The sequence below is a fragment of the Eschrichtius robustus genome, chromosome 1 (genome assembly GCF_028021215.1).
Source record: "Eschrichtius robustus isolate mEscRob2 chromosome 1, mEscRob2.pri, whole genome shotgun sequence".
In the NCBI taxonomy this organism is placed as follows: domain Eukaryota; kingdom Metazoa; phylum Chordata; class Mammalia; order Artiodactyla; family Eschrichtiidae; genus Eschrichtius; species Eschrichtius robustus.
Genome location: NC_090824.1, coordinates 36894333 through 36907741, shown reverse-complemented (window position 1 = coordinate 36907741; position 13409 = coordinate 36894333). Strand labels below are relative to the sequence as shown.

The window sequence follows — 13409 nt, the reverse complement described above, 5'->3', positions numbered from 1 at the left end:
GAGGAGAGGAAAACGATTCTTTTTTTTTTTTTTTTTTAATTGATTTATTTAATTTTGGCTGCATTGGGTCTTCGTTGCTGCGCGTGGGCTTTCTCTAGTTGCGGCAAGCGAGGGCTACTCTTTGTTGCAGTGCGTGGGCTTCTCATTGCTGTGGCTTCTCTTGTTGCAGAGCACGGGCTCTAGGCGTGCGGACTTCAGTAGTTGTGGCACATGGGCTCAGTAGTTGTGGCTCACGGGCTCTAGAGCGCAGGCTCAGTAGTTGTGGCGCAGGAGCTTAGTTGCTCTGCGGTATGTGGGATCTTCCTGGACCAGGGCTCGAACCCGTGTCCCCTGCATTGGCAGACGGATTCTTAACCACTGCGCCACCAAGGAAGCCCGAAAACGATTCTTAAATGGCCTTTTGAGATCTGATTTTAGCAGCTTTTTTACTCTGTATAAAACAGTAGTTGACAGTTGCTCCTTGTTCAGAGTTTAGGATTTCGTTTTGTTTTCCCCTGTTTCTATTTCTCAAATCATTTGTGAGCTTTGTATTATTTCCTGCTTGAGCCTTTGGTCACCAAAATGGCATTTTCTTCCCACTCTGGTCACCTTTATCTTCAGGGGGCCGTGACATGTTGTCACTTGCTTTCTGGGTCCTAGAGGCCCCAGCCTGGTTGCTCCTTGCATGTGGGCTTTTGGCTCCTTACCCCCCATCTCCTCCCTTTTTACAATTTCCCATGGCCTTGAAAACTGTCTAGAGGGCGGGGGGTAAGAGCAGTACACACAGGCTGTGCTATGACTGTCAGCATTTAAAACACATAGAACTAGCAATACCCACAAGTCACCTAACCTGCTGAAATGCATCTTTACACTTGATGCTCAGAATCTCGATTCTGACAATTTCCCGTGGTCTCTGCAATTGTATTCAAACAACCCGTGATGTCAGCTCTGCTTGCCTCTTTACTTTCTTTGAGATCTTACAACCTCTCCCTGAGATCTTATATCCTAAAAAGGTATTTCTTTCTCTCCTTTTAAGCAATTCCTTTCTAGGCTCCTGTGCAGTATGCTTACTTAGGACATCTTCTTCCCTGACTTCATTCATTCAACCCATAGTTATTATTTCTGATGTATCAGGCCCTGTTCTAGGTTCTAGGGACAGTATGGGAACAAGATAAACAAAACCCCTGCCCTCATAAAGCTTACACTCTAGAAGAGGAAATGATAAGCATGTAAATAAATGAATGAATGTAGATAACAGGTGCTACGAGGAACGGACACCACTGAGATGAGGATTGTCTTCCAAGGCGTGGTGGTGGCCACTTTAACTGGGGGAGTTAGGAAGGGTTTTCTGTGCAGATGACATCTGAGTAAGACATGAATGATGAGGAGAGGGCAACCCCACAATGATCTGGGGGATGAGTGTTGCTGGCAGGAGGGAAGAGCGAGTGCCAAGAAAGTCCCTGGGGTGGAAGCAAGCCTGGACGGTCCAAAGGGCCAGGCAAGCTAGAATACTGTGAAGGAGGGCGAAAGTGATAAGGGAGGAGATTCGGAGGAGATTCAGGAGGAGGCAGGGGCCAGACCAGGCAGGACAGTGGTTCTCAACCCTGGCTGCAGGTTGAGTCATCGGGGAAAACAAACACAGCCAGGGCCCCATCCCCAGAGATCCTTATTAATTGATCTGAGGTGGGACCTGGGCACTCGTATGTTTTTAGGTTCCCCCAGGTGATTCTAGCATGCAGCCAGAGTTGAGAACCCTTCGTGTGGCACCTTGCAGGTTCTGTTCTAGTTGCAATGACAGCCACTAAAGTGGTGGTTCTCAAAGTGGGGTTCCAGGCCAGCAGCATCAGCATCGCCTAGGATCTTGATGGAAATGCAAATTATCAGGCTCTGCTCCCAGAGTTTGATGCAGTAAATCTAGGGTGGAGCCTGGTCAACTGTGTTTTTAACAAGCCCTCTGGGTGAGTCTGATGCACACTGACCACTGCAGAAGAAGAAATGATAAAATGGGATTTCGGCTTTAGCCAGGCTAGCCTAAAAGAGTCTTTACTGGGGCAGCCGTGCTCTCCCAAGAGATTATCTTTCCCTTCTTGTTAAGGGGAACCCCATCCATATTAGTCTTGCCCTTCTCCTGAAATTGCAACGTTCAGCCAGGGGAGTTGAAAATCATTTGGCAATAACACTTATTGAAGCTAAAGTCTTGAGTACCAGAAGGACTAGAGTTGGCTCAATTTACAGTTGAGGAAACTGAGGCCCCGAGAATAGTCTTCTACCAGTCTTCCCCACTTTAACTGGAGGGTGTGATGTTAGCAGAGCCCCCGCCTCCACCACCTTCTAATTCAAGTCCCTACGTGTTGCCACCGGAACCTCTGTGATTTGATCATGCCAACTAGAAGCAAAGTGTTCGAGGGAGCTTTTAAGGAACCTCTTTGAATATAATTCATTCAGGCCTTTGCACAGTTGCTGGGTTCTGTGAGCAGATGTTGGCTGCTGATATCGGGGGGAAGGACGTACTGTCTGCCATGACCTTCCTTCCCCAATGAGCTGCAGTACCGACTGGCACTCTGGGACACACTGCTCTTCTCTGGGATAAGTTCCCAGACTCTCCTTGCTCAAGGTTGCGGCTGCCCCCACTTCCTGAGCCAGAGAGCAGGCCAGGCAGGAGGGACTCTCTGCCCAAGAGCAGGGGTACGGCCAGCCCCTGGCTAGACCACGTGGCCAGACCATGACCACATGCAGCTGGCCTTCCTGGAGGACGCAGGCTTCCCCTGCAGCCCTGACACAGAGGAAGTGCATCTGCTCACTTCCAGGATTCTGACCAGGGCCGCAGAGATTCCCAATCCAGCCTGAGAAAGCAGAACAGCCAATGGATGTTTGCTCCAATGGCTCAGAGTCCAAGTTTAGCGGCTTCCTCATGGCGTTGCAGCCCCACAAGTATCCTCATGTGTCCAGAGAACAGGGGCCTACTTACCCGGAGGAGACTCAATAGGCCAAGCTTAGCCCTGGAAGAAGGACAAGGCAGTGATGGGAGAGACGCCAGGAGCTAAGAGCCTCCTCTCAGGGAGGTCACAGAATACAGAAGCTGTAAAGCACAGGAAACCCCAGGCCAGGGCCTCCAGGTCCTGCACGCACCTGTGCCCTGATGGGTCTGAATGGCCCCAAATCCCAAAGCACCTGGACCCCCCAGTCCCATTCACTTCCTCCCCACTCTGTGGTCCTCCCAGAATTCTCTCTGCCATCACCAAAGCTGCTCCTTCTGCTATGAGAATACAAACACAGACTGGGGACCCTGTAGCTATCAACAAGAACAATAACCTGGGGCTTCCCTGGTGGTGCAGTGGTTAAGAATCTGCCTGCCAATGCAGGGGACACGGGTTCGAGCCCTGGTCCGGGAAGATCCCACATGCCGTGGAGCAACTAAGCCTGTGCGCCACAACTACCGAGCTTGCGCTCTAGAGCCCATGAGCCACAACTACTGAGCCTGCATGCCACAACTACTGAAGCCTGCACACCTAGAGCCCATGCTCCACAACAAGAGAAGCCACTGCAATGAGAAGCCTGCGCACCGCAACGAAGAGTAGCCCCCGCTCACCGCAACTAGAGAAAGCCTGTGCACAGCAACGAAGACCCAACACAGCCAAAAATAAATAAATAAAATAAATAAATTTTTTAAAAAAAGAACAATAATCTGTTATCTGCTGCTGGGGACCTTGTGCACATCAGGGCTGGGGCTTCCTCCGTGGGGCAGGTGGGACTGACGAGGTGGCAGGACTCACCTGGTTCTTCTTCATGAACAGCTGCACAGTTTGCAGGTTCGTGCCATAGTCGGTCGACTGGGCCAGAGGCAGCCTCTCCTCCACCCAGAGCTGCGGAGACCAGAAGGCGGGGGACAGCTGACGACAATCACAGCCACCCTTTCCCCATCACTCACCATGGGCCAGACAGAGCTCTGCTTACTGGGTCTCTCCAGCTCTTCCCAACACCCCGTCAGGGTTTTGTAAAATGGGGGCATTTTGATATTTTGAACTGAGGTTCCAAATAACTTGCTCCTGGTCACTTGGAGGGAAGGCAACGTAGCTGGATCTCGAGCTCAAGTCTGCCTGGCCCCAAAGTCCACGAGCGAGCTACCATTCAAAAGGCACTGGCTTACACTGACGTTTAATGTAGCCATCAAGACCACCCTATGAGACAAGGCGGTGAGATGACCAGACGTCTGCTACCGAGAACTGGCCTGGGCCGCAGCCAGCTATCCCGATGACAGCTGCCGGCTCAGCCGCTGGGGGAGTGGGGAGCTGCGGCCCACCCACCGTCTCATCCTCTAAGTCCCGGCTGATCTGCAGCTTGGCTCTGGATGATTCCAGCTGCTTCTTCCTCCTCCCCAAGGGCTCCAGAAGGTCCAGGAACCGCTTCTCGATGCTCAAGTCTTCATGCCCTGCCTCCTCTCCCAGCGAGGGCATCTGGGCAAACAGCTCCTCCAGCTCCACCTTCCGCACGTTCACTTGGTCCTCCACACGCTGGGGCACAAGGGGACAGCATCGGCACCAGCCCTAGCACCTGGGCAGCCCCTCGTCCACTTCATCGTGCAAATCCCACCCATCCTCAAAGGCCTGGTTTGAGCTCAGCCTCCCCTAAGAAGTCTCCTTGGATTGCCCCCACCTCATCTTTTGCCCCTCTGAGTGTCTGTCCTATACTTCTCATGCACACTTTTATTACCCCGTCTGGATCCCTCCCTGTCTTACCCATTGCAAAAGGGTAGGAGCTGGGCTGTGAACCGGGAGACCTGATGAAAGCCAGCCCAGCTAAGGGCACAGGAGGGTACTCCCTTTCAGGTTGCAGATTTGCTTCCAAGACCCCCTCCATTCCAACACCCTCAGTCTACAACCTGCTCACTTGCCTTCAGCTTAGCCAGCATCCTGTTGACGCTGGTCAGGTCCTTGCCCAGGTCGTCCGACTGTAGCTGGTCCTCCATGGCCCTGATCCACTTGTTGAGGTCGGCGTGGGTCTGCGAGCGCAGGTCAGAGCTCCTGGCGGCTGAGAGGTGCTGGGCCGTCTCCTGTGTGGTGACCTGAAGCTCATCCCAGAGCCGGTGCAAGGCTTCCAGCCTCTGGGACACCAGGGCCGCAAACTGGGGCTTCTCCTCCATCAGCTGCTTTCCTTCCTGTGTGGGGAAAGAGGAGAGTTCACCCTCTGACCCTGGAGAGCCGCCTTGTTCCAGGTGGTTGCAAAGGGCTAACCGAGGGGAGGTCAGTGAGGCAAAGCATCTGCCTAGAATTCGGGTGAGGCTCGGCTGAAAGACTCTGCACCCCCAGAGTTATTTGCAGTAGAAGGTGGGACAGGGAGAGCATGTCTGCAGCAAATGACTCAGGGAGACTGTAGCATAGGGAGCTGCAGACAAGAACCAGCTAGTACTAAAATTTTTTTTTTTTTAATTTAAAAATATAAAAAGATTCAAGATCCACCCAGGTACAACAACCATGGAAACCTCCCTGTGAGTTTGTTTGTTTATTTATCGTGCTGCGCAGCTTGCGGGATCTTAGCTCCTAGACCAGGGATCGAACCTGGGCCCTCAGCAGTGAAAGGGCAGAGTCCTAACCACTGGACTGCCAGGGAATTCCGTCACCCTCTCTTAATTGTCTTGCCAGAAGCTGTGCACTGACCTTCAGTGATATCTTTTAGTTGCTGAGTTTGTCTTATCTGGTTTTCACCCACATAAATGCATCTTTTTCAGAAGGTTACAGTATGAGATGATTTGGGCCTAGGAATACATACTTGCTAATAACAGTTAATATTTATTGAGTGCCTAATAATTGCCAAGTAATATTCTAAGTGCTTTAATGCTCACAACTCCCTCGGGTAGGTACCGTTATTATCCTCATTTTACAGATGAAGAAACTGAGACGCAGGGAGGTTGAGGAGTCAGCCCGGCTCGAAGCCTGCACCCTTAGCCACTATGGACACAGCCTTGTGTGGCCCCTAGGCCCGCTTTCTCCAGATAGCCACAGCAGGGGGGGGCAGAGGTACCTCCCTTTCTATTCCCAGATCTAACTCCAGCCACATTTTGACTTGCGCCCCTGGGCAAGCTTGTCACAGAGGGGACCCTTGGTATGAATGACCACTCCCTGGTGGTTCTGCCCATCCAAACAGTGAGGGTCAGTAGTCCCTGGCCCATTCTGCTCATCTCACATATTCCCCTGCCCCTGGGCAGGACAGCACGGGGCCCTGGTGTGGATGATGGAAGGCAGACAGAGGTTACTGCCGTCCTGGCACTGAAAGCTGAGGCTCTGACTCTGTGTCCTCCGTGTCCTGGACTGTCCCCAGACTCAGGTGACCCAGAGGAGGCACCCATTCTGACCGGGCTTTATAAGACTGGACGTATCAGGAGCTCTGAAGGTTTAACTACTATTTGGAGAAGTTTTTCATGTCCAGGTTCTACACCGTCCAGCAAGCTGCGGGCCAGCGTCCATGCCCTGCGTGAAGTGCTGCTCAGGGAAGCATCCCAAGCAGAGAGCCCAAATGCTCGCTCTACTCACTGCGTCAATGTTCTCTAGCCACCCCTGGTGGGAAGCCAGCTCTGCCACGAACGCCTGGTGCTTCAGCCATTTGTTGTGAAGGTTTCGAGCGTCATCATAGGAGACATCCTGAGATGTCAGCAGCTTGTCATTGATCCAGAGAGTGAGCTGTGGGCAGAAAGAGTGGGTTCAGTGGTCCCCGAGTGTCTTTCTTTGGCCAGGGGCTCAGGGCAGGACTGCCGCCCACCTCTGGCTGCGGAAGAAGAGGGCCAAGGGGAGGAAGTAGGAACACAGCAGAGTACTCCCCTCCAACTCTGGATCCCTAACTCCCAGCACAGGAAACTTAACCTGCGTTGTCTCAGGGCTAAAATACAGGCACTACTGTGTCTTCCCCTCTAGAATGTGTGCAGTATGACACCAGATATATTTATACTTCTCTCCACATTTCCAGGACCGAGGACAGGGCCTGGCCTACTGCAGGAACTCAACAAGTGTTTACTGAATGGATGGATAAATCCACCCTTTGGCAGTAGGGGGAGAAATCATTAATAAACACGGAGAAAATGTTCTCTGAGGAAAAAGCCAAGGGCAGATCCTATCATCAATAATGAAGGAAGAACTGTGATGAGACTCTGATATTTCCAAGATGTCCTGGCACCATACCAAGCTTGGGTGGTACCAAGGGCAGAGGTGGGTGAAGACAAAGTCATTTGGGTTGAGAGGAAAGGGCTATGAGGATGGAAGCAAGAAAGAAGTCAGGGAAAGCCCCATTCCACATGGCAGTACTGTTCACGGAAGGACCCAGGAGGGCAGGTTAAAGACCTTCCTGCACAGCTCTCCCGAGGCTGAGCGAGGACCTTCTGAGTCAGCAGTTCTCCAACCAGAAGCTTGGTTGAGAATGCTGTTCTTTCTCACCCCCTAAGTTCTGATTCATCTGGGCCCAAGTGGGGCCCAGGAGTCTGCATCTAACCAGAGCCAAGACTGGCTCCATAATTTGCAGGGCCTGGTGCAAAATGGACATGTTCAAAATTATTAAGAATTTCTCAGTGCTCTGTGACCACCTAGAGGGGTGGGATAGGGAGGGTGGGAGGGAGGCGCGAGAGGGAGCGGATATGGGGATATATGTATACATATAGCTGATTCACTTTGTTATACAGCAGAAACTAACACAACACTGTAAAGCAGTTATACTCCAAGAAAGATGTAAAAAAAAATTTTTTTTTGAAAGTAGAATCTGCTAAAGGAAAACTATAAAAAAAAAAAAAAAAGAATTTCAAGATGGCAACAGGAGAGCATTAAACTAAGCATGGGGCCCTTGTAAGCACGGGGCCCCGTATGAATGCACAGGTCACGTGACTTTCAGGCCGACCCTGACCAGGGCCCTAGGTGACTCTAATACAGATAGTCCTCAGGCCACTTTTTGAGAAAGCCTGCCCTGGACTTCACAAATTAGAAGATATCTTTACAGATTTGAAAAAAAATTTGTGGAACCAAAGATTCTAGAGGATGAAGGACTTAAGCTGTCAAGTGCCCAGAGCTCCCCACTTTTGGAATCCAGACTCCTGAGTTAGAAAGGACTTCCCACCCCTAGGACACTCTGCTTCTAGAAGGAATCTCCTGCAAAGTGGCCAGCCTGGCTGGAGCCTCACCTCCTGGCAGTTCTGCAGGAAGTTCTGGAGCTCCAGGTTGTCTCTCAGAAGGACCGAGGCCTCCTGGGCCTTCTCGTCATTCTTCCTGTGCCTGGAAGGGAAGCCAGAGCCACAGTCACGATGGTGCTGAGCGCTGTACCACCACCCTACCTGGCCCTGTGACCCTAGGGGCGGAGGGTACCTGTCCACAATCAGCTGCACCTTCTCCTTGATCTTGTCTGAGTAGAGGTTCCCTTCAGCTACCAGCTGGTTTCCAGAGTCCACAGGACTCAAAACCTTATCCCGGTTGTTCTCCATAGACACCAAGAATTCCTCAAACTTCCGGATCCTGGCCTCTGCAGCTTCTAGGGAGTCTGGGGGCTCCAAGTGAGCCAGAGTATATTCCTGTTGAAGCAAGTTTCCAGAACAGGCATGAAGACAAGCTGAGGAGGCGGGGAGGGCACCTGCCAGCCAGGAGCACCGTGTACAGCCGTGCACGTTACAGCATGAATGGCACCCCCTGGAGATGTGCAAGGAAGAAGCTCCCTGGGTCTTGTTCCCCACCCCCACTCGGGGGCACCTGATCAACGGGGTGCCTAAAGCCACATGGAAGGGTAACCACCCAGGGAAAAATTCACTTCTCTAGCCTCTAACTGGCCCAAGAACAAGACGTAGTCTGGGACACGGGGCTGGAAAGGGCACACGATAAGGAACGAAGAGGACTGCTCCCCGAACTAGTGGCTAGAGAGAGTCCAAGAAAAGCATAATTTGGTCCCTGAGCCCTGTAGCACTGTTGCCGACTTACGACATAAATTCCCTGTTGCCCTGAGAGATGCCCCCTGGTCCTTGGCCCTGAATGCCTCGCCCTACCTGGTTGCTGAGGATGGCTTCAGCCTGCTTGGCATCTTTCTGGAACTCCTGGAAGCCGAGGCACTGGGTGAGGGCATGGCTGCGGCTCTCACACATCCGGTGCAGGGCATCCCAGCCCTTATCCAGGCCAGCCAGCCGCTGGCCCAGGAGCAGGTACTCCGGGTCCGTCTGGCCATGGATCACCTTCTCTCCGGATGCCTTGACCTGCTCGTAGCTCTTCTGGTGCCTGTCAATGTCGTCCTTGATGGCCGCGTGCTGCTGCAGGAGCTGCTCGGCCTCTGGGAGGGACTCGGGCATGTCCTTGGAGGCCACATCCTTCTGGGCCGTGGACAGCCAGGCCTGGAAGGCATCCAGATCCTGCAGGAAGGCCTGCAGCTGGCTGGCTTCCCCCAGCGAGGCCTCCTGGCTCTTCAGGGCTTGCTGCAGGGCCTGCCACAGCTCCTCCACGTACGCCTGCCGCTGGCCAATGTCCTTCTTCAGCTCAGGGTGTGACTCCATCAGCCGCCGCGACTCCTGCTCCAGGGCATCCACGCGGGCATGGATGGCGGCCACGTCACGCTCCAGCCCCGACAACTTGCGCTGGATGGCGATGACGCCCGCCAGGTCGCGGCCCAGGTCCCTTGTAGACTCCACCACCTTCGTCTTGTCCACCACCCACTTGCTGGTCTCCTCGCAGTCCACGCAGTAGCTGTGCACCCGGAGGGCCGAGTCCACAGCCTCCCGCCGTTCCAACACCACGGTCTGGAATTCCTGCCACCTGTCGGGGGAGACGGGGGACACAGAGACACCCTCTTCCTTAACGCTTCCCACAGGGTGTCCCTTCCAGATTTAGAAGGGACACCAGACTTCCCTTCCAGAGTCTCTCCTGACAGGCCTAGCACGCTGAAAAAAGTCATCTATCCAACCAACTGTCATGAGTCAAATACGTTTATCCAGTTTTACTCAAGACAACATAACTGCCAATCAGAGCTTTCCAACAGCAGGAGGTGAGCTGTGATGTTATTCCAACCTCGGTAAAGGAACATGATGCTCTGTACGTAAGCTCTATATGCAGTTGAATTTCAGGCAAACGTACAGTTTCCCCAGAGTTTGAAAGCTATAAGCATACCTTGTTTTATCGTGCTTCGCTTTACTGTGCTTCACAGATATTACGGGGTTTTTTTGTTTTTGTTGTTTACAAATTGAAGGTCTGTAGCGACTCTTTGTTGAAAAATCTATCACTGGCATTTTTCCAACAACATTTGCTCACTTCATGTCTCTGTACTACTTTTTGGTAGTTATTGCAATATCAAACTTTTGCATTATTATATTTGTATGGTGATTTGTGGGCAGTGATCTTTGATGTTACTATTGCAAAAAGATTATGACTCATTGAAAGCTCAGATGATGACTAGCATTTTTTAGCAATAAAGTATTTTTAAATTAAGGTATGTACATTGTTTTTCTAGGCATCATGCTGTTGCACACTTAATAGACTACAGTATACTGCAAACAACTTTTATATGCACTGGGAAACCCCCCAAATTTGTGTGACTCGCTTTATTTTGCTATTTGCTTTATTGGGGTGATCTGCAACTGAACCCACAATATCTCCAAGGTACACCTGTAATGAAAATAATTAGAAACCTCCCATTATCAACCTCAAGAATGCTTTAGGACATAGGGTCCCAGCTCCCCAGAGGAAGCACACAGATGCCTAAGACCAGGTTCCAAGTGCCCAGGGCCTAAGAAAAGCCACCATGGTTCTAAAACAAAAGAGTCCTGGTGAAGAGAAGGAAAAGGAAGAGGAAGGGGGAAGAAGAAGCTGGGATAATAATTAAAACATCATCTTAACCTTCATGTGCAATCTGGAATGAAACTGGGGAGGGTGCAGATGTCGGGCAGATGTCCTGGGGTTGGTCTGCAGCCCACAGTAAGCTTCTTCTAAAGAGCTGCCCATTAGCCTGGGCCCAGACCACCAGGGACACCTCCCGTGGACCCAGGTTTACTCATCCTGCATCACCGTGATCTAGATGCACACAAGAGTATACTGAACACACATTCGTTAATTGAGCCTAACTCTCTTGAATATCCACAATGTATAAGCATTATGTTACCCTTTGGGAGGATACAGTCATAGTTAGACTTTGCTCCACGGAGTGTATGGTTTAGAGAGAAATTAAGACAAACTCACCAAAAAACGGTAGTATAAAATACTACGTACATAGCGCATACCAGGCAGAGAGGACTAAGGGAGCCGTGAGGAGGGATAATAGCAATCTCATGGTGGTCATCTGAGCTGTATGTCAACGGGCAAACCTCCAGTGCCTCCACGGGAGTGATCTATTTAAGGATGGGGCCCCGAGTATCTCGCTCAGCTTTGCAGTCCCAGCACCGGGGGATGGAGGTGGAGGCAGGAGGCAGATGGGCTGGGCAGAGCACACTGCGGGCGTTCCTAGGGTGACCGTGGCCGCTAGTCTGGGGGTGGAAGACAGGTCTGCAAACAGAAGTGGGAGATGGGCCGGGAAGGATCGGGAATTCCGAGAGAGAGAGAGAGAGAGAGAGAGAGAGGAGAAAGAGCCCAGAGGAAGGATCGGGAATTCCAGGAAGGAGAGGAGGGAGAGTCCAGACGTGAAGTCCCTCAACTCTGGGTAGTTCTGTGCCTGGTGCACGGATGCTGCTGAGGTTGGACCTCAAGGGAAGGGAGCAGAAGATTTCCTCCAAGGTGGTCTGAAACCACTGTGAAAGGATAGCGAGGCACTCCAGGGCTGTGAGATCTCCTGGCTCCGTCCAGAAGCCACAGGAGAGGGTCTGGTGGTGCCCCTGGGCAAGTGGCTCCACGGCGATTTTCCAGACTTTTCCTGGTGTGGCCTCACTGCAGCCACCAGGCAGAGCCCACACAGGGGACAGGGTGAGGTTTGGGTCTAGTCTGCCTCCAAAACCCACCTTCCCCTCCACTGCACCATCTCCAAAAGGGAGGCAGTTGATAGAACTGCTCTAGGCAGCACTGGCCAGACCATGTCAGGAGTCCAGGTTTGGTCCTGGGCCCAAGATTGTTAAGAAAATGTTGGTCAACTAGAATGCATGTGGTGGGAGGTAATCACACATTCAGGAAGTGTTTGAATGACTCATAGGTGCCGAGCCTGGCAGAAGATATTTCAGTTTTGTCCCCGCTCACTCATTCACTGTGTTATATCACACAACTACCAAGTGCCTTGTGCCAGGCCCCGTTCAAGGCTCTGGGCATGTAGCAACGAACAAAGCAAAGTGCTCTCATTCGAGTGGGCAGAGACAAATAAGTCTTTAATCCATCAGGTGGTGACAAGTACAATGGAAAAAACGAAAGCAAGATAACATGATCGAGGCAGAGGAGCTGGATGGGAAGGAGGTAGTGATACTTTGAATGGGGAGGACAGTGTGGGCTGATCCAAGAAGCTGACACGTGAGCTGAGATCTGAGCGAGGGACTAAGGCAAGTGGATATAGGGGAAAAGAATATTCTGAACAGAGGGAACCTCAGACAGCAAAATGCTTGGCGCTCAGAGCACTGTGGACAATATATAAAGATACTGCTCTTCATTCACTTACAGTCTAGTAGAAAAGTTCTTCAGGACAAAAGTAATTATAATACAAGGTAGAATGTGAAGCTCTAAGCCAGTCAAGGGAGGGAAAGATACTTTTTCATCCTGGAAACTGGGAAGGAGAGGAACCTGGACTCGCCTAAAAACAAGCATGATTTAGACTACGTAGTTGGAGGAGGATGCATTCTGTAGAGAGAACAGCAGCGACTTGGAGGCAGGACTGTGGATGGGGTGAAGAACGACAACTATCTTTAAAAATACTTGAAGAGCTATCATGTGGAAGAAGAATCAGGGTAAGTTTCGTTATCTCTAACGGGCAGAGCCCGAATTTCAAGGAGGCAGATTTCCACTCACGATGAGATCAAACTTTCTACCCAAAAGGGGCTGCTCCCAAATGGGATGGGCTACACGGGGACAGGGCGAGCTCCCTATGCTTGGAATGTTTGTGCAGGATGCAGGCTGTCTGGGGTACACGGCTCAGGTACCTTTCAACACTCAGATGTCATGGAAAACCATTTTACCTTTTCACACCTCGGGTTCTCTCTCACCTGAGGATGACAAGTATCTTGGTGTGTTCCACTTAGGATGGTGTATGGCTTAGAGGTCTGTGAGATCATTCTCTGACTATAACTCATCAAAGCAGCAGATGTACTAGCTGACAAGTTCTTCCTATGTATCGTGCACACGCACACACATACATGCACGCACACGCATCCCGTTACCTCCAAACCTAAAGAAGAACAAGGAGGCATGCTCCTCCTCTGCATAAACCTTAGATTACAGAGGACCCTCCTGGACTACAGTACCCTTCTTTGGATGCTGAGATAATCTAGTGGCTCCAAAGTCACCCCGTGCCTCCTCTTAAGC

At 51.4% G+C, this 13409-nt stretch overlaps 1 protein-coding gene across 2 annotated transcripts in view; it reads right to left on the bottom strand.

Annotated features, from left to right (window-relative positions):
• Nucleotides 1-13409, bottom strand: part of SPTB (spectrin beta, erythrocytic) — a 64858-nt gene that overhangs the window by 21964 nt on the left and 29485 nt on the right. For both annotated transcript variants that reach the window (XM_068565420.1, XM_068565500.1), the window contains exons 15-21: nucleotides 8984-9740; nucleotides 8316-8518; nucleotides 8135-8225; nucleotides 6507-6653; nucleotides 4871-5134; nucleotides 4284-4490; nucleotides 3753-3842 (exon numbers count right to left, since the gene is read on the bottom strand). In XM_068565420.1, coding sequence (XP_068421521.1) covers nucleotides 3753-3842; nucleotides 4284-4490; nucleotides 4871-5134; nucleotides 6507-6653; nucleotides 8135-8225; nucleotides 8316-8518; nucleotides 8984-9740 — 1759 coding nt within the window. The remainder of the gene's footprint in view (nucleotides 1-3752; nucleotides 3843-4283; nucleotides 4491-4870; nucleotides 5135-6506; nucleotides 6654-8134; nucleotides 8226-8315; nucleotides 8519-8983; nucleotides 9741-13409) is intronic.